The sequence below is a fragment of the Sander lucioperca genome, chromosome 7 (genome assembly GCF_008315115.2).
Source record: "Sander lucioperca isolate FBNREF2018 chromosome 7, SLUC_FBN_1.2, whole genome shotgun sequence".
Taxonomy (NCBI): domain Eukaryota; kingdom Metazoa; phylum Chordata; class Actinopteri; order Perciformes; family Percidae; genus Sander; species Sander lucioperca.
In genome coordinates this window covers 14533215-14551479 of record NC_050179.1, presented here as the reverse complement: position 1 = coordinate 14551479, position 18265 = coordinate 14533215, and the positions used below count along the sequence as shown (strand labels likewise).

The 18265-nt window shown below is 42.3% G+C and overlaps 1 protein-coding gene across 12 annotated transcripts in view; it reads right to left on the bottom strand.

Moving 5' to 3' along the window:
- The window catches only part of pclob (piccolo presynaptic cytomatrix protein b), a 57604-nt gene that overhangs the window by 21938 nt on the left and 17401 nt on the right, over positions 1-18265 (bottom strand). For 10 of the 12 annotated variants that reach the window (XM_031293535.2, XM_031293536.2, XM_036002690.1 and 7 more), the window contains 5 exons: positions 12152-13099; positions 4536-11412; positions 2454-4021; positions 1341-1606; positions 148-976 (listed from right to left, as the gene is read on the bottom strand). In XM_031293535.2, coding sequence (XP_031149395.2) covers positions 148-976; positions 1341-1606; positions 2454-4021; positions 4536-11412; positions 12152-13099 — 10488 coding nt within the window. Of the gene's footprint in view, positions 1-147; positions 977-1087; positions 1165-1340; positions 1607-2453; positions 4022-4535; positions 11413-12151; positions 13100-18265 lie in introns of those variants that run through there. The other 2 variants (XR_004103986.2, XM_036002689.1) reach the window with 2 other exon arrangements.

The window sequence follows — 18265 nt, the reverse complement described above, 5'->3', positions numbered from 1 at the left end:
AATGAAAAAGCAGTGTAGCAATGCTCTCAAATTTTGAAATTTTGTATGTTCAGTGACAGCACCCTTGAAGCAAACTTTATAAATATAACTATATACATGAGGATATGAGAGGTAAAAATTAGATTAATGTAACAGTACAGTATTTACCTCTGCTGTGCGCCTGACTTCTGCTGCCCTGAGTAGTCTGTCAGCCTTGGACAACTCCTTATCAGGCATGTTGAATCCAGAACCCAAGCCGGCGTTGCCCAGCCCCGTTGAGGCCTTGGTGAGCTCCCCTATGTCCTCTATCAGCACGTAGTTCCTGGAATTGTGGTGGTCAATATCGGCATAGAAGGAATCAGCAGAAATGCTAGACATGGGGCTAGAGGCCATGCTCCTCTCCCCTAGCCCTAGCCTCAAGTCCAAACTGCCATACTTGCCCCCCAGGTGAGCAACTCCATAACCACTTTCTGTGGAGGTTGGCACAATGAGCAGAGGCTGGTTATGTATTACTTCATAGTTGGTGGTGATTGTAGGCTCTAAATCAGACAGGGTAGATTGTCGCTGCTTTCCCTGTTGCAAAAGCAAAGCATGTTGGTAGCTGCTAGACTGAGCTTGGGCATGGGAGAGGGACAGGGTTGCGTAAGGAGACACCTGTTGTTGGTAAAGAGAATGCTGCTGATATAGGTTCTGTTGGGTGTAATGGCTGGTAGTTTGGGTCTGGGGAACATACTGGGCATAGTGAGAGTAGGGACTAGTTAGTGTGTTGTACTGGGAATCAGCTTCTGTCTGAGGGGGAATGAATTGGTCAAACTCAGACTGGGGAGCTGTCCGTGGTCTCTCCAGGCCATCAGCCCTGGCCTCTCTGATGTTGCTAACCTCACTATCTGACATGTAATCTCTTTCCTCTGCCACCCCCTGGAGATAGGCCCTCTCTCTCTTCTCTCTCTCCTTCAGCAAGGCCTCCTTACGTCGATTGATACCCATCTCCAGGTACCTACAGTAATAAGAAAATGGGGACATATTGTTTTACAATTTTAGCACTAACAATTATATTAACTTTACAACCAAAGAGGCAAAAAAAAATTCCGGGTTCACACATTAGTACCTTTTGTATTAGTGTGACATGTGTGAGTGTGAAGAGGTCTCACTGAGTGATGTCAAGGCAGCCTTTTAGCCCATAAGCTATTAAGGTAAGAGGGGAATCATGCAGATTAATTAGGAATAATGATTGCATGAGAGGGTCAAACGTAATGCTATTAGTTGTAAACAATTTATGACATGAAATAATGTCACAAGGTCTGAAAAAAGTAGAAGCCTACACTCTAAATTGTGTTGATGTTAAATCTGTGGTATCTCACCGTAGCTTGGCATCAATCTCCTTTTCCTCTTCATCTAGCTCTGCTTGTTTCTTGCGAAGTTTAGAAGACTCTCTCTCCACCAGATCAAGCTCCTTGTCAATGTCCTGTAGGATCTTTGCCCGGGCCATTGTTGTACTGCGGGCAAGACGACGACGAGCAGAGTTGGTGATGTAGCCTGACCGTCCTGACAGAGAGTCATCCTCAGGAGGCGGGTCTGGTAGTGTCCGCTTTACCTTCTTACCTGTATCAGAGGGAGAGCCTCGGCTCTAGAACATAAAAAAAAAGATAAATCTGTCAATTATTGAATGATTTAAAAAACATTTTAATTGCAACGCACTGCATACTTCACAATCATTTTTGTATTTAAAGTGCCCATATTATGAAAAAAATCGCTTTTTCTGGGATTTGGGGTTTTATTTTGTGTCTCTGGTGCTTCCACACGCATACAAACTTGAGACTTGAGTGAGATACGGGTTTCTGAATGTATCCTGCCTTCAGTCTCCAGGTGAGCTGGTCAAAATCGGCAGGGCCTTCTACGTCATCAGCCGAAATATTTGGTGTGTGCTAACCACTTTAGCTAATAACACATCAGCTAGCTGTTTCTCCATCTTCGGTCAGTACAAGGCAGGATTAGCCGGGTGACTTCTTCTAAACGAGGGCGCACTTTGCGTGGAATACCTGCAGATGAGGGACATGTAAGTAGTTCTATAGTGTTGTCGCAGTGTTTTGCCATTGAGAACGAGGTGGCTAACCGCTAGCAGCGCTAGCTTCTAGCTAGTAGTCCTTACCTAGCTACTGCGCAGGTGTGACTCCCAACAAAGATGGGATAGAAGTGTGATGCCTCACTCTGTAGCTAAAACAGAGAGCTCAACACACAGGGTCAAACGAGGAGTTGCAGAAATATGGTGTTATTTGAAAATTAAACCATGTAAACCTATTCTGGTACAACCTGAAAATACAATTATGTACCTGAAAATGAGCATAATATGGGCGCTTTAAAGCATTTTCATCATTATGAAACAATCATAAGCACAGTAATTATTGTAATCAATAATATAAGATTTATAAGACTTTATAAGATTTTTTTTTCATTTATTTTCTGCTAGGACTTACAGAATAGCTGTCTGCATAGTATCCACCCATCCTGTCGTCTGTGGCAGGACTAAGGGATTTAGGATCAGACAGAGACTTCTGACCAGCCTTTAATGTTCGAGGGCCAGAGGAAAATCTGGTTGGGTCAGCAGTCAGCATTCTCTGCCCTCCAAGTGACTTTTCCGGGGACATGGGGGAGACTGAGGTGTAGAAGACTTTAGACTTAGAGGGGACATCTGCTGTTAGATGTGTGCTGTAGCCAACCTCAATGGGTGTGTGCCTTCTATCTGAGTCTGTCTGACAGCTCAGACTGCCACCTCTCTGAGAGTTCTCTGGAGCTGAGATATGCTTGATGATTTCCACCCTGGTGTCCATCTGGACATTGGGTCGTTTGATAGTTCCAGAGTGGTCAGTCTGGACAGATATCTCAGCCACTGTCTGGATAGCAATGCTAGAGACCTTGGAGCCATGTTTCCCATCACTGCTATGTTTTCGAGAGCGTCTTCGTGCTTTTGTGGGAGCATCCCATTCATCTTGGTCCTCATCATCAGTCTGAGCTGAGCTGTCAACATTTCTCTTATTCTTCTTTCTCCTTCCTACGTGCTGCTTCTCTGCTGAGTCTTCATCATCTGTCTGCACTCCACTATCAATTATTTTTTTCCCTGTGTCCTGATCAGCTTGAAGCCTCTTTACTATATTAAGCTGGTCCTGACTTTTCTCTAACTGTGTCCCAATAGTTGAAGTTGTAGACTCATCTTTGACAGGCCAGTACTGGCCACTGTCCCCTACCCCTGCATATTTAGCATCTAGGAGGTTTCCTGTGGTACCAGTACTACCATAGTGCTCATCAAGCTGGCGCTGGAGTTGCAGTTGGAGTTGTTGGATTTGCTGCAACTGCTCTTTCTGCTGGGCATAGGTCTCCTGCTGGGCCACCATGTGGGCATGGTGCTCTTCCTCTTGTTGCATGAGAAGCTGCTGTTTAAGAGCCTGAAGCTCCTCAAGCTCCCTTTGGACCATAAGCTGCTCCTGTTCACGGTAACGCTGGATCTCCTGCCTCTCCCACTCAAGCTCCTCAGCGAGACAAAGCTGCTTAAGCTTTTCTAGCTCTAGAAACTCCCTCTCCATCTGATACTGGGCCATCTTGGTATTGTCTAAGCCAGGGAATATTGGAGAAGAGGCTAAGGCATCCAGAGAGGCAGCAATTGCTTCCAGGGTGGTGTCTGAGTACATGTCCGGATAGCCTGTTATGATGTCAGCCAAAGCTGTGGGTAGAAGCTCTTTTGGTAGCCCTGTGTCAAAAGGAATTATCTGTCCAGGGTCTGTACTGGGAATGAAGCCGTATGGATGCGGCAATGACTGGTTCTGGACTGTTGACATAGGTGTTAAGGTAGTGCTGAAGATAGAGCCTGGTTGAGTTGTAATTGCATATGTGGATGGAACTGGAGCAGCAACAGAGGTGTAAACTATTCCATCTGAGGTTCTTAGAACACCATTTACCCCAAACCCAGCTGTTGGAACCTGGGAATATGGAGCAGTAGTCATCCCAGGGTAGACTCCAGTAGCTTTGCTAGTGTAGTCTAGAGCTTTACCTGCCATAATAAGTCCAGAGATATGGATTTTACTTGATGAAATATATTATTATTTCAGAAACAAACATACTTTACTGTATATGAATTGAAGGTCATGCAATTTGGATTTAAAAATACTAATTTCACATGCATCTGGATATCTGCATTCATTTTGGCTAGCAGGATGCAAAACCAAAATATTGAGGAAGCACACGCAGGCACACACATGCATCTGTATGAAGACAAAAGAAAAACAAGATAAACAAGCAGGCATTCATATTTAATGAAAACATGCACATTACATTAAAGTAAATTAAACAGTTGCAAGCATGAATTAATACAATTAAAGGGAACACAACCACATATGCCTTCATTATGCAAAATATTGAACTGTAACAATGTAAGTTAAAGAGTAAAGACACTTTGTAAATAAAAGTTTCAAGTCTATGAAAACAATCAAATGCAAGCCCATAAAGCAAGCACAGAGCATGGTAATATAAAACATGCAAAAATGCAGAAATACTCCCATACTCACCAGCAGAAAGTTTAGCAGCAGTGAGATCTATAGCGCCATCTGAAGATCCACTAAGATAGTCATAGTCATTCCTGGGATCATAGGAGAACAGTCCTGCCTCAGTCAGGTTAGTTTCAGACATTGAGGCTTTTATGCCATTCATGCCTTTGATACCATACAGTCCAGCATTATCATATTGGTAGTGGTCATCTCTATAGCCGAAACGGTTGTCAGGCTGGGCTGTAACTGGGGGCTGTGTTCTGCAGCTTCCTGTAAATGGTAGCTTGTAAATGACATCACAGCATACACTCCTCCTACCAGCTGTAAGGTCAACTGGAGTCCCATCATCCTCTACAACAGTGGTCACCACTCCTGGGCTTGTGTCAGACAAAGCTACCATAGCTCTCACTGGTCTGTAGTTGGACAGATCCATGGCCCCTGTGGCCTCTAGAGAAATGACAGGACCTCCATTGCTGATAGCTGCTGGGGAAGTCATTAGCTGTTTGCCTCCTGAGGAAACCAGAGGTCCGAAGGAAAGATTAATGGGTATGTCTTGATCTGCGGATGCTACAGCACTGACTACGGGCTGGGAATTCACAGGTCTGTATACAATCTGAGCTAGTGGTTCGAATTGTTTGTATGTGGTGAGAGGCAGAGGCAATGATGTACCAGGGCCCTGCAAATCTAATGGTTTCTCTGCTGGAGTGTTGTTGTATGAGGCAATGGTGGCTGTGCATGTGACAATTGTGATGCTGTCAGTGACCACAGACAGTGTGGTTGCAGGGGTGATCTCTGTACTAAGATTGACTATCTCAGGCTGCACTGCTGTGCTTTGACGTCCAGTAGAGTCACTTGAAAAAGACTGTCGACATGACTCAGGTGGTGTCAGGTCCATGCCTTGTTCAGTCATCTTTATGCCAATCTTCATGGTACGTAAATCAATAACATCACCAGGGTAGATTATCTTCCCATTCTGTTTCGGCAGAGGTTGGACTTTAGCTATGTCTGGTTGTATAGTGATTGCTACACTGGGATGAGGGACTTGTGGAAGTCTTTCATGAACAACAGAAACAGTGGTCCTCTGGACCTCAGTGGTGACCACTTGAGTGACCAGGCTAGGCAGGCTTTCAGGAGGCTGGCCTAAGGTGGAAATTGAAGATGAATACCTGTGACTCATACTGGCGACCACTTTTTCTGGTCCTCGAATCTCTTGGCTCTCAATGGACTCTTGCTGAATTTTAGTGATAGTGACTGGAGCCACAGATACACCATGTGGAATGTCCTGTGCAGCAGGCATTGAGGTTCTCCTGGTGTATGCCTCAGTGGTTATTATCTCCAGAGGGTGATCATATTCCGATGAATAAGTTAATACCTGTGGTCTTTGTTCTGTTGAATGAATAGATCCTCTCCTGTAGGGGAACTGAACAGCATAACCATCAATAGGAAAATCTTTTTCAGCTGGCATGTTTACAATATGTGTCAATGGTAATGATTGCTGCATAGTTATGGATTCTCTCCTGGTAGCAGCAAAGGCGTCAGTCGTAACCACCTGCGTTGGTGTTTCATACTCTGCAGGATATGTAAAAATCTCACTCGTGGTGTATGTTGGTTGTACTATGGATGATATAGATGTCCTCCTACTGGTGGTTTCCCCAGTTGAAATAACTGACATCCCAGCCAACTCCTTGGCCTGCAACACTGATGATGGCATTGAAGCTTTTACATTATCATCCTTCGTTAAAATATCTGTGGTTGTATCTCGTTCAGGCTGCAATGCTATGACCTCCATTGCTCCATAGACCTGTGGAATATAAGTAACATGAGGTACTTCTGGCCGTGCTGCCATTGGGTGGACTTCTGTGACTACAGGTGATAGTGTTACTTCACCAATTGCAGGAGTTAATATCTTAGCAACTGCAGATGGTGGCATTAACTTAGCTACTTCTGGTGTTGGGGTAACATCAACAACTATAGGTAGAGAATGAGGTACTGGAGATACTGGTGCTGCTCCTGGTATTCTAACAGTAATGTCAGTTGAAATAATCTCTGTAGGTAATTCAAACTTTGTAGGGAGGGTCAAACCTTCAGCTACAAGAAGTGGTTGTTGCGAACATAGCTGCCCTGTCACTAGAGGCAGAACTTCTAAAGGCTGAACAATTTGTGGTACTGATGGGATTTCGGCAAAAGTAGGAGGATTATTAAAAAATGTAGGCAATTCTTGCTCTATAGAGTGAGTCACTGCTTCAACTGCTGGAAATAGCTGTTGAGCTGGAATTTGCTGACTTACTCCTGGTATTGGTGATCTTACCATTACTGGCTCAGTGACTATGACATGTGTAGGCATATCCTGTTCTTTGCGTAGCATTTCTTGGGTTGAAGCTTGTGGATAAAGAACAGTTGAGGGGACTGCAACAGGTATATCTTGGGGAACTAGTGTAACTAAAGGTATCTCATGCTGCAGTGGTACAGTAACAACATCTGTCAGAGGCTGTGGCTGCACAGGTGCACTTGGTTTTGTGGCCTGAGGAACTAGTGCTTCAGCTGGAACCTCTGGCAGAATTGTTATGACCTCTGTGACTATGTTTGGTTGTTGAGCAACAAGTGGTATAGACTGGGCTCTTGCTGTGGCTTGGACTGTTAAGGGTTGAATAAGAACCTTTGGCTCCGGGGGCATTGTGATTACCTCATACACTGTTTTAGGTGGTGGCAGTTGCTGAATGGATTGTTGCTGTTGCACATATGGTTTCTTAATTGGAAAAGGTACACTCTGTGCCTGAATAGATGCGTCCTGACCTGATGACACTACCGTGACATCAGTGACAGATGTCTGTGGCACTAAGTCTCTCCTGGCTTGCACTGTATTAGCCACTTCTTCAGAGGGTGGCACTTGCTGTACTGCCACTGTTGGAGCTATAAATATTGGAGGTGGATACTTTACAGTCGGGACAGAGGCTCGCCTAACTGTAGCCTGTGCCGAGAATGCCTCAGTGGGTGTTTTCTGCTCTGAAGGTGTGGTCCGTACCCCTGACACTTTTGTAGATGGGATGGAGCCTTGTCTTACAGGTGCCTGGACTGTTATGCCCTCTGTAGGTGAGCCAGGCTCAGATGGAAGGGTTATCACCACATAGGTTTGCAAACATTTTGCATGTCTAGGAGACAAAGGAGACTTAGGAGATGTTGCACCCAACTTAGATTCCACAGGTCGTGTCAGGCTTAGTGACAGAGCATTTGGAGGTTCTTTGGTCCTGGGTAGTGTTGCAGCTTTGGGGGCCACAGGAGGGGGAGGTGGCTTGACACTCTCTCCTGGCTTGTGGCTGAAAACCAGTCCAGCTGGAATTGATATAGGTTTAGGTGGTATGGGTGGAGGAGGCTTGGCGGTTTGACTAGGGCTAGTTGTTGTATCAGAAACTTGTGCTACTGTTGCTGTAGCAATCGTCACTGCAGTGGAAACCAACTGCTTTGGATAAACAGTTGGCTTGGATAAAGTGGTTGGAGGTGGCGGAGGTGTATCTGCTACAGGTATTTCTACTGTGTCCATAACTTTTGTCCCTGCCATAGGTTTAGGCGGAAGTGGTGGAGCAGAAGCTACTGACACTGCTGACACCTTAGTGGATAGTGCAGCTGTATCTGTGCTGGGTATATCTGAAGCTATTTGACTACTTTGTGGCAGAGAAGCAGTGGCAGCTATTGTGCTAGATATATCGTGTTGGGTTTGGCCAAGCAGAGATATGTTTTCTACACTTGGCACTATGATGACAACATGCCCCTGTCTGGTTGGGCTCACTACTTGAGGTACAGCCACACTATCTGATTGTATGTCTTCCATTCTTGGCTGTATATCCACAAATACAGACCGCATTGGATGGTCAGCCACTGTGGTTCCCCTATCTATGGTGTGGCTTATAGTAGGGGTGACATGCTGGACAGTCCTTACAAGTGGCAGCTTTGTGTTAGGCTCAGGTAATGTCACTGAAGTAGACCGAGGGGGAGGAGGGGGTGGTACCTTCTTTTTGATAATAGTAGTTGATGCTGGAGCTGGTGCAGACACATGGGCTGATTGAGCTGGAGCTGGCATTACTACTGGGCTCATTAATGGGATGGCTGCTTGTAAAGGGACTGCATGTACCACCTTGGTTTGGGCTTGAGCTGGGGTAGTTATGAGTGCTAAAACTGGTAGTGGGGTTTGTGCAGAGATTGGAGATGTAGTTGAAACCAGGTCAGGCATCTGGACTATGACTGGCCCAGGGCATGAGGCCAGAGTGACAGAAGCAGAAACAACATTGGTTGAAGCTGGTGTGGAGACTGCAACAGGTGTAGCTGTAACTATGGTTGTAGGTTGAGCTGAGACAACGATAGGTGCTGGACTCTGTGCTGAGACCTGCATAACAGCTGGAGCCTCCATAGGCACCTGAGATGGAGATGAAACCAAGTCTGGCATTTGGACCACGACAGGTACAGGAGTTACCTTCCCCAATAGGGCTGGATTTGGGGCTTCAGCTGTAGAAGCCTTAACTTGAACTACTGCAGTTTCTTGAGCATTGGATGGATCAGACACCACATCTGGTATGGTAACTATACCTGTGGTTGGAGTGGGATGAGAGACTAAGCTCCCAATAGACGGTACTGCTGCAGTTGTAGCAGGCAATGGTGGAGAGATCTCTGGAAGTGACTGGGTTACAAATGAAGTTGGAGGTGTTGGTGTAGATAGTGGAGTTGAATCTGATGAAAGAGGTGTTTGAGCCTGGAAAGAGGATGAAGATGTAGCATTTGAAGCCAAACTGGAATCTGGTGTGGCTGGTGAAGTTGGAGGTGACATTGGTGATACGGGGGAGGGTGTAGCTGTTAGTTCTGGGGCTGATATTGGAGTTGGAATAGGTTTTGGCTCTGGAATTTCACACACCACACAGACAGGCTCCATTTCAGCGGTTTCAGACAAAGGTGGGCTTATGGATGGATCTTCCTTAGTCTCAGAGTCATCACTGGGGGTAATGTCAGAGGAAATACCAACACCATACTCATCTGCAAGACTGTCATCCTCTTCCTCCCCAGATGAACATTGTGTGATCTTGAGGTCTGGTATGGGGAACAATGACTTTTTGAGTGCAGGATCTTGAGGAACCATAGGCCTAACAAAACCTATAGATCCAGTAGGAGTACTGGGAACAACAGTCACCTCAGACCGTTTAGGGGGTTCGGTGGGCCGTGGTGGAGCTGGCCTTTTCTTTTTCTTCACTGGCACTTCACTTGAAGTTTCAGTGGCTGTAAGAGGTATATCAATTTGTTCAGTGAGGGATATCTCTTCTGTGGGTATGGTCACAACACAGGTCTCATCAAACAAGGGACGCCCTGTGACTGAAGCCCCTGATGAGGAAGATTCCATGGCTGTCTGGGCCTGTTGAAACTCTTGCTCTATCATCATCAATTCTCTCTTTTTCTGTATCATCTCCTCATAAACCTCCTCTGGAGACCTCAGTTTTTTGAGACACTCAGAGCTAGTATCCTGTTTAAATTCTTCCTCTTGAGATACACCAATCTTAATTTCAGGCTCCTGAACTAAGGATTCATAAAGATAGTCTTCTATTGCCATTCCTCCATAGAGTGGCTCAATATCAGGAGGACTCTCCCCTGGAATAGCTTTTGTTTTCTGAATAATTTCCTCATATGCTTCTTCGGCACTCTTCAATGATTTTTTCACAGAATCCATCTCTTTAAATGGATCAGGAGTGTATGGGATCACTGTTAGTGAAGGCTTACGTCCTCTCTGTACAGCTTGTCTAGCCTCTGCTTCTGATTCTATACTGGCAGAGTACTCAGAGCCAGATGTTCTACTGCTTTCATCCATTACGGTGATTTGTCTCAGATTCTCTGTGGAGGAAGCATATTCAGTTGGAGACAGTGGTTGGCCATTGGCTCTTAGTTCATATTTGTCTTTCCTAGATTTCTCTCCCTCCCTAGTCTTCTCTTCATCAGAGGAGTCTTCAATGGTGGGGAGAGGCTGGGTTGGCTGCCTGTGCCTACCTTTGCGATGCTGTTTGTCCCCACTGACTTTCCTGTGACTGGGGCTGCCATCACTATCCTCCTCCAGAGATGAAGCTGACGTGGGTGAAGATCCTGGGGTAAAGCTAGATACATGAACACTAGATGATCCCTTTGACAGGGATTCTGTGATGCTCTCTACTTCTTCATCAGTGCTTTGTCTTTGTCTCATGACTGAAATAACTTTCTTGAAAGTAGTGCTGGGTATTGTTTCAGGAACATCTTGGGTAGTTGCAGTGTCAGTTTTCGGGAGGGCTTTTTTCCTGGCTGAGCTTTCTTCATTCTCTGTGCTACTTTTTCTTGACAGTGATTTGGCTGCCACTGAAGCATTATCAAGCTCAACCTCTTTGATAGCTTTCCCATCTGCTAAATTATTTTCTTTCTCATCTTCTGAAAGAGACATTTCTTCCTCATCACCCATACCCATTATCTGCTTGCGGATGAATTCTTCATCTTCCATAGAGGAGTCAGCGCTTTCAGTTTTAATGTCCTCACTGCTGGATGAAACATTGCTGACCTTTAGCCTTCTCCTCTGGACTTGTGGTGAGGGTGTGAGCTCACTTCCACTGCTCTCAACAATTGCTTGGAAGCTTAGGCGTCTTCTCTCAGCTTTAACCTCCTCCTTTACTGGAATAGATGGATCTGTATTTACATCATTTTGATGTGTATCACTAACCACCTGCCCATCCTTTAATTCCTGTGATATGGGTAAAATATGGGGTTGGTCATCATCATGCTCCTTTGCTTTGAATTCAGGCTTTGTAGATGTCACATGGACAACAGTTGTTTCCAATTTAACCTTCCCAGTAGGTAGGAAGACCTTTCCTTCTTTCGTTGGCTCTTTTTTGATTTCATCTTGCTCCTGAAAATGTAAAAAACAAGGTAACCGTAAATGAAGAACCAGACTTTCTGGAAAAAAACACAACCCAATATTTTACCTTGTTTTTTTACATTGTTGTTGTAACTGCAGCATGGAGTAAGAGTATGTCTGAAAATGGTCTAATGCATGGATGCAAGGGATGATGCATCATTCACCCACACAAGTATTGTTAATATACAATAAGCAATACAAAATACTATACTGCAGTAGAAATGCAAACAAACTAAAGAGAATGTAGGCCGCTCTTGAGTTAATCAGTGTAACTGAAACGTGTAGTGTAGTTGTAGGACAGATCTTTCCACAGTCATACAAAGTCCATCATTAGTGTTTTGTGTCACATTAATCATAATAATGTCATCATATGGTGAACATGAGCGAGAAATAACTAACACAAATTATCGGTGAGCAAAATAATGAAAGTGAGTTCAATACAATGCAATAAGATAGTAATGACTAAAATAATGCTCGATGCACAACTTACTAACCTACTGTTAGAAAAAACACAACCTAGGCTACACATAGTTTGCCAGTTTTGCAGCCAAACATTTAAAGACAACATTGGTATTTAATCTTTACGTACATTTTAAGTAATATAGGGAAGTATAGCCAGGATGGCAGCATCTCTTCATAGTATCTAATTATTTTCTTTTACACAATATTTATTGTTTTATGCCAAATTGAACGATAACATTTTGTTTGAATAAAGAGGACACATTCTTACTTTTATGATGATGTTTTTTGTAGATACTGGTTGTGTCCCTGGAGTTGAGGGGATGTCAATTATCTTTTCAACCAACGTATCGGCCATTTCCTTACTGTCAGCTGCTGTGACTGGTTCTACTTCCAATACCAATTGCGGTTCTTGTGACTTTGGTTGCACCTCAACTTGCTGTAAAGATTTTGTTGGCTCTGTCAGTTTGCTATAATCATCAGGCTGTACTCCCTTAATAGTCTTCTCTGGAGCAGACAATTCTGGCTTTGTTTCAGGCAACGGGAAAACTCCAGCCATAGCAACCTCTGCAGCAATAAGGGAGGTAGGTACAACTGTAGCTTCAGTCACTGGGAACGAGGAAGCTGCAGCTACAATTGCTTCAACTTTGACTTTTGGAAGGTCAGGTTTAGACTCTTGAGCTTTGTGAAATTCTGTTTCACTGAGCTCCACTTTCACTGCCTTTTCTCTATTTTCCACTGTTACAGTCTTGGGAACATCTGTGTTTGGACCTTCAACCTTTGGTGTTACTGCTGTCTGTTGCACAATGACCATAGTGGGTATAATGGGTCCTGCTGTGGATGCTGCTAAAGGTTGTTTTTCTGCTGTAACAGGTGAAACCTTTACTGTTGTGGGTATGCGTGTGGTGTCCATCTCGATTTGTGCGGAATCTGCTGTAGACGTAGTTTCCATGGTGACAGATGTAGGTTCCACCTTTGCTTTTGGGGTTGGACCTGTTGGTACTGCCTTGATGGGGGCAGGTGTGGGCTGTGATTTTGTGGCCACAGGTGTAGGTTCTGACTTTGTAGGGGAAGTTTTGCGGTGTGTCTGCTTGGTTGCAGGTGTGGCCAGGGTCTCTGGCTTGGCAGAAACAAGTGAAAGCTGGGGCATTTTTCCTGAGTCTCCCAGCTGTCCAGACAAAGCCCTCTGAGTCTGGCAGTTCAGACACAGCCATTCCTTCTGTGATCAATCAAACAAACAAACAAACAAACAAACAAACAAACACAACACAACACATGATTAGGAAACACACCTGTAGTATATCACATATACAATTGAAGACTTTAAGTTGTATATTCAGTTGATGCTAAAACAGCATTTTGCAGATTTCTCATCAGTTCACCACTCAAAGTATAGGCCTAGATGGTTATTTCATAAAAGAGGATAAGAAAAGCAGGGCTTATTGTGAAATGTCTGACTTGAGTGGAATTAACTTACAGGTAAAGAGCACAGCCTAGGCTTTTGTAACCTGCTACTTTTCCCTGTCACTAAGCTCATACTCTCACGCCAGTGCGATTTTCTGCTGCAGCTCTCGCAACCACTACACCATCTTCTTTACATGCTAAACTTGTGGTATTGTTGACTTAACCATACTGTTCTGGTATGTGTTTGATAAGGATGGATTAGTTCTTCCATGTGGACATTTTGTTGCTACTTCGAGATATTCTTTGCAAAAGCAGAGCCTTTTCATTGCATTTGTAATAAATGGTAATACATATTCTTGATGTAAGGTCTGACTGAATTAGCATTTTCAAAAAACTAACAAAAGCATGCACATTTGCTATTTAGTTTTTAGTAGTGAACTTGTCCGAATGGTGCAATTGTACTGATTAACATTTGTTTGTTAAATTGTTTATAAATATATATAAGAAATATATATGAAACGAACACAGTGTATTTTCTCCAATTCATTAACTGTGTGTGTGTGTGTGTGTGTGTGTGTGTGTGTGTGTGTGTTTGTGTGTGTGTGTGTGTGTGTGCAGAGACATTGCATTAGTGCAGGGCCAGCACTCTACTTTTCAAAAAGGTAATAAACAAAAGTATGAAAAGGTCACTTATCATTTTGATTGAATCCTATTTCTAACTTTATTCAGATTTATGGACATAATAACAGCGATAAGGGAGTAGAAACACTGAATCATAACAGAAGCTGCATTTTATTTTTAATAAAATTGTTAAACTGATAAAGTATATCAATGTATTTAACTCTGTTAAAGCAAAATCGGAAAAGTAGCCTGACCAGGAGCTCGATTAGAATGGAGTTGTAGTTCCATTGTAACATAGTTCCAGTTTTTTAAAACTGCTTTGTGGAGGAGAATTTGCTGAAAACAAGTCTCATTTACGAATATAAGATATATATATATATATATACACACTTTGTAAAAGACCTCTACATTTTACTCCAGTTTTTACAAAGACAAACAAAACAAACAAAAACATTTGTCTGGTGTCTAGTCTTAGTATTAAAATACATGTCACTGAACTTGTATACTAAGTGATAGCAGGTTCAAATTAGTTTTTTTTAGGGGGCAAATTTAGGTGTTAGACTGTAACTTTAAAGGTGAAATGAGGTAAAACGAAGGAGGTAAAATACTAGTTAAAATAACACACTAACTGCATAATGTCATATTTGCCAAGGCAATGAGGTATTGCTGTGTGTTGCAGTGGCATAGTATATCTTTGACTTTTGACTTTGCTTATGCGGAGTAATACCATAGCACTCAAATTAATACAAATTCAATCTTCATCCTGCACTCGTTGCTGGACAATTCAAACAACTAGAGCATTTACACAGAAATATCAACAATAAATACTATTTGCAACAGAAGCTTGTGATACCTAACATTAACATGCTCGCTGCCATTCCAGAACTTACAACACTTGTAAGATAGCATTAAAAATGCTTACCTTGCAAAATAACTAATCACATTCTATAACCAATGCTGTTACTTTGAAAATGTAATCCTCTGAAGGCACATTTCTTATCACACCTTAGCGCCATTAATGGACAGTTAAGGAGGCGAGGAAGGCTTTTAAGCTATCAATAGAAAATTCAGTGTGTCTGTAGCAACCTAGCAGACCAAATCACAGCAATGCGCCTGCCTCTGCAGAGCCACAGAGAGCAGTTCTGATACACAAGATAGAGGAGATTTCATGGCACAGATATCATGTTTGTGAAACAACATTATTAGATTATAAGTATTAGAACCTATACACATTTATTATGTCATAGTTATGAAACCACAACTGCCACATGTGCACACTATTGTGCATGCACTTTATAAACAGAATAAGCATCTGGATGTGTCTCTAAACACACACATTTTGTCTTGGAAATTTGCACTGGTTCAGGAAGCAGTGATGTAAATTAATAACATACATGCAGTTCACAGGCTCATGTGCTGAGTTGGGCTTTAGTAAGTAATCTACCCTATGTCATACCCTGGCTTAGGCCTACTCCTGCAATCCAGTTGTGATGGACATTTCATCTGCTTTCCCAAAAACTAAGACCTGTTGTTATCATACTATTACACAGAACGACAAGGCTTGAGGGAACATTTCAAAACTAAAAATGATTGGTCTAAACTGACACAATCACTTGAAGAAATTTGTATTTTTGTCCTACTAAGGGCTATAGCACAACATAGCATAAATCCACTGCAAATAAAGCATGGCTGAAAATATAAATGCTAATATTAAACCCTGAGACTGTGGGCAGCAGCAACATGAACAAGCATAATTGCTGTAACTGCTTTTCTTTAAAATGTTTTCACTATCTGAGAAAGAGTCATGGCAAACATCATTACAGCTAATATTCAGTCTAAATAAATGATATTAATGCAAAACACTGCTTATTGCTAAAATATATGGGTCCACATAAAAGCTAAATCCCAATAAGGGGTAATTTATTTTTCTTTGTAAAACCTTATGACACTGTCGCACATTGCAACTAGTTTATCTTCAATACAGAATAGCTTATAAATCAGTACTTCTTAAACAGAGTTGATAAAATCGAGTTGATTATTAAGGCTAATCTTTTTTGTTAAATGAAAAACCTGTAAATCCCAGTATTGTAGTATAGTATATGCCTTAAACATCTGTCAACAATGAATTCCTACACATTCCTCTACTTCTCCTTCTCCTCCTCTATCCCGCTGCAGGATGTAATCACAGCTAACAAGCACTTTGCTCCTGTCGCATACATATTCTATTCAGCAATCAGTTATTAGTAATCACAAACTCCAGCTCTTCCTACTTTTCTGATCATCTTATAGACCCACCACAATGACCTTATCAGAGGCAGCTCATATGCACTGATGCTATCTTTGTAGCTAAGAAAATAATAATACCTGTATATTATTGCCATTTAGGGGAAAATGTTTGTTCTTTCTTTGTAGATAAAGTCCTGAGCTGTCAACCCATACTTTTAGACAATATGGCAATATATATAAAAGCTCACAATTAATAACTAATTGTTCCATGTTCAGAATCTAAATCAGAAAAGAAGTTATTGCCAAGTACGTAACACTTACAAGGAATTTGCCTTGGTGGTTGGTGCATACATAAACAAATATTTTAAACATTAATATGACATAATCAATAAATACAGAAACAAATACAAAATAGCTGTTTAGCATAAGAAAAATGAGGCTGAAAAAAAATCACGAGGTTCCATAGATCAGATCAGTTTGGTAATTTCTTAAGAGAGACTGATCTGTAAATAAACATAATTACAGTCAATTTTAACATTCTTATCATCTCTATCATTGCCATTCCACTGATCAGTTGCGTCACACACTTTATGAAAAACTGTTACCAACATTCATTTTCAGCCACTGAAGATAATTGAAGACTGAAATTAACACATTTTAACAATACACAGGTTGTAAAAAAAAAAAAAGGCAGGATTGTCAAAACCCACATTTGCACAACTCATTAAAATCCAACATTGTGGCCTATTCTCTTCTGCTTCCCTGTGCAGGACAAAATTGAAAAGTGCTATCAGGAAAGACTGATAAAGAAGGATCAAACAGCAGTGTTCGCAGGTGGCTGAGCCGTGGCCGTGCATTCCTGAGTCTTTCTGCTGGTCTACTGTGTTCTCTCTCTCCTGCAATTGCCACATGTCCAAGTCTCAGCATGATACCACCACTATGCCATTCTTGCATCTGATAACTCATATAACCTTAAACTAAATCTAAATCAGACTGCAATAAAAAATAAAATAGAAAAACATCTCAGTCAACAAAAAGACCTAATTCCATCACATTCTCATCCAGTGCCAGTCACTGCCTCACAACCACAGTCTCAGAGCCACAGGGTTTGGAAAGCTGCCATCATCCTTTTGTCTAATTAAATCTGTTTTATGAGTAAAGAGGAGGAGCCCCGAGCAGAGAGCTGTGGGGGAGGCTGCTCCCCAAGATTAGCCTGTGAGCTGGATTACCAAAACTTCACAATGACAGCAGTCAGGAAATTATGCTCTTGACACACAGGCGTGCTGCATTAGACTGGATCTGCTGAGCTTTACAAAGACATGTCCATTTCACTTTATTCACAGCAAGACACATTCTGCAGTTATGCAACTCCTTAAGAAAAGAACCCATTCAAATGGGTAAAATTCAAATGCCCAGATATCTATTAAACTGCTGTTAACAGGAAAGTCAGAATGTCAGCCATTCCCCCACTAATGAAGCAATCCCATAATTTGTGTTATTTTTACAAACCCACACCTTCTAAATAAATCCTGCAATTTACATTTATAATAGCTAGACTGAAAGGATGACCTTTTGGGCTGTGGACTACACCACTATTTCTCAGTCTCTCTTCAGTGCTTTCCTGATGTTGATTCTGGAGCTGGTAAGTTTCCTATTGATTTTCTGGCAGATGCCTTTGGCACAAGCTGGAGCTGGCTAATATACTTGGCTTTCAGCGGCCCCCACAGAGCAGAGCTCCTCATAAATCAAGCCCTCTGATAATAGAGAACGTTAAACTACTAATCTGTAATAAGCAGAGTGCTTCATTCTAAAGACAAGGAAATACACTCCCTGCTTTTTCCAATCTCACAAACAGCAAACTTCCTGTTGATGGCAGGATGCAATGGGGTGAAGATTGAGGTAGAAGAGAGTGAAGAGGGTGTGGCATAGATAGAAAGCAAAAACACTTGGAAGTACATTACCAAAGCTGAACCTCTTAGTTAAGGTCCTATTCCTTTTCTTCTGATAGAAGGCCACAGCATGTATCAAAATAGCAACATCCTTTTCTCATATTGAGGGAACTCACTGCAGCTTGAGGGATAAGTGTCAAAACCTCCCAAATGTCATGAAACATCAAACACACTCTAAAAAAGAA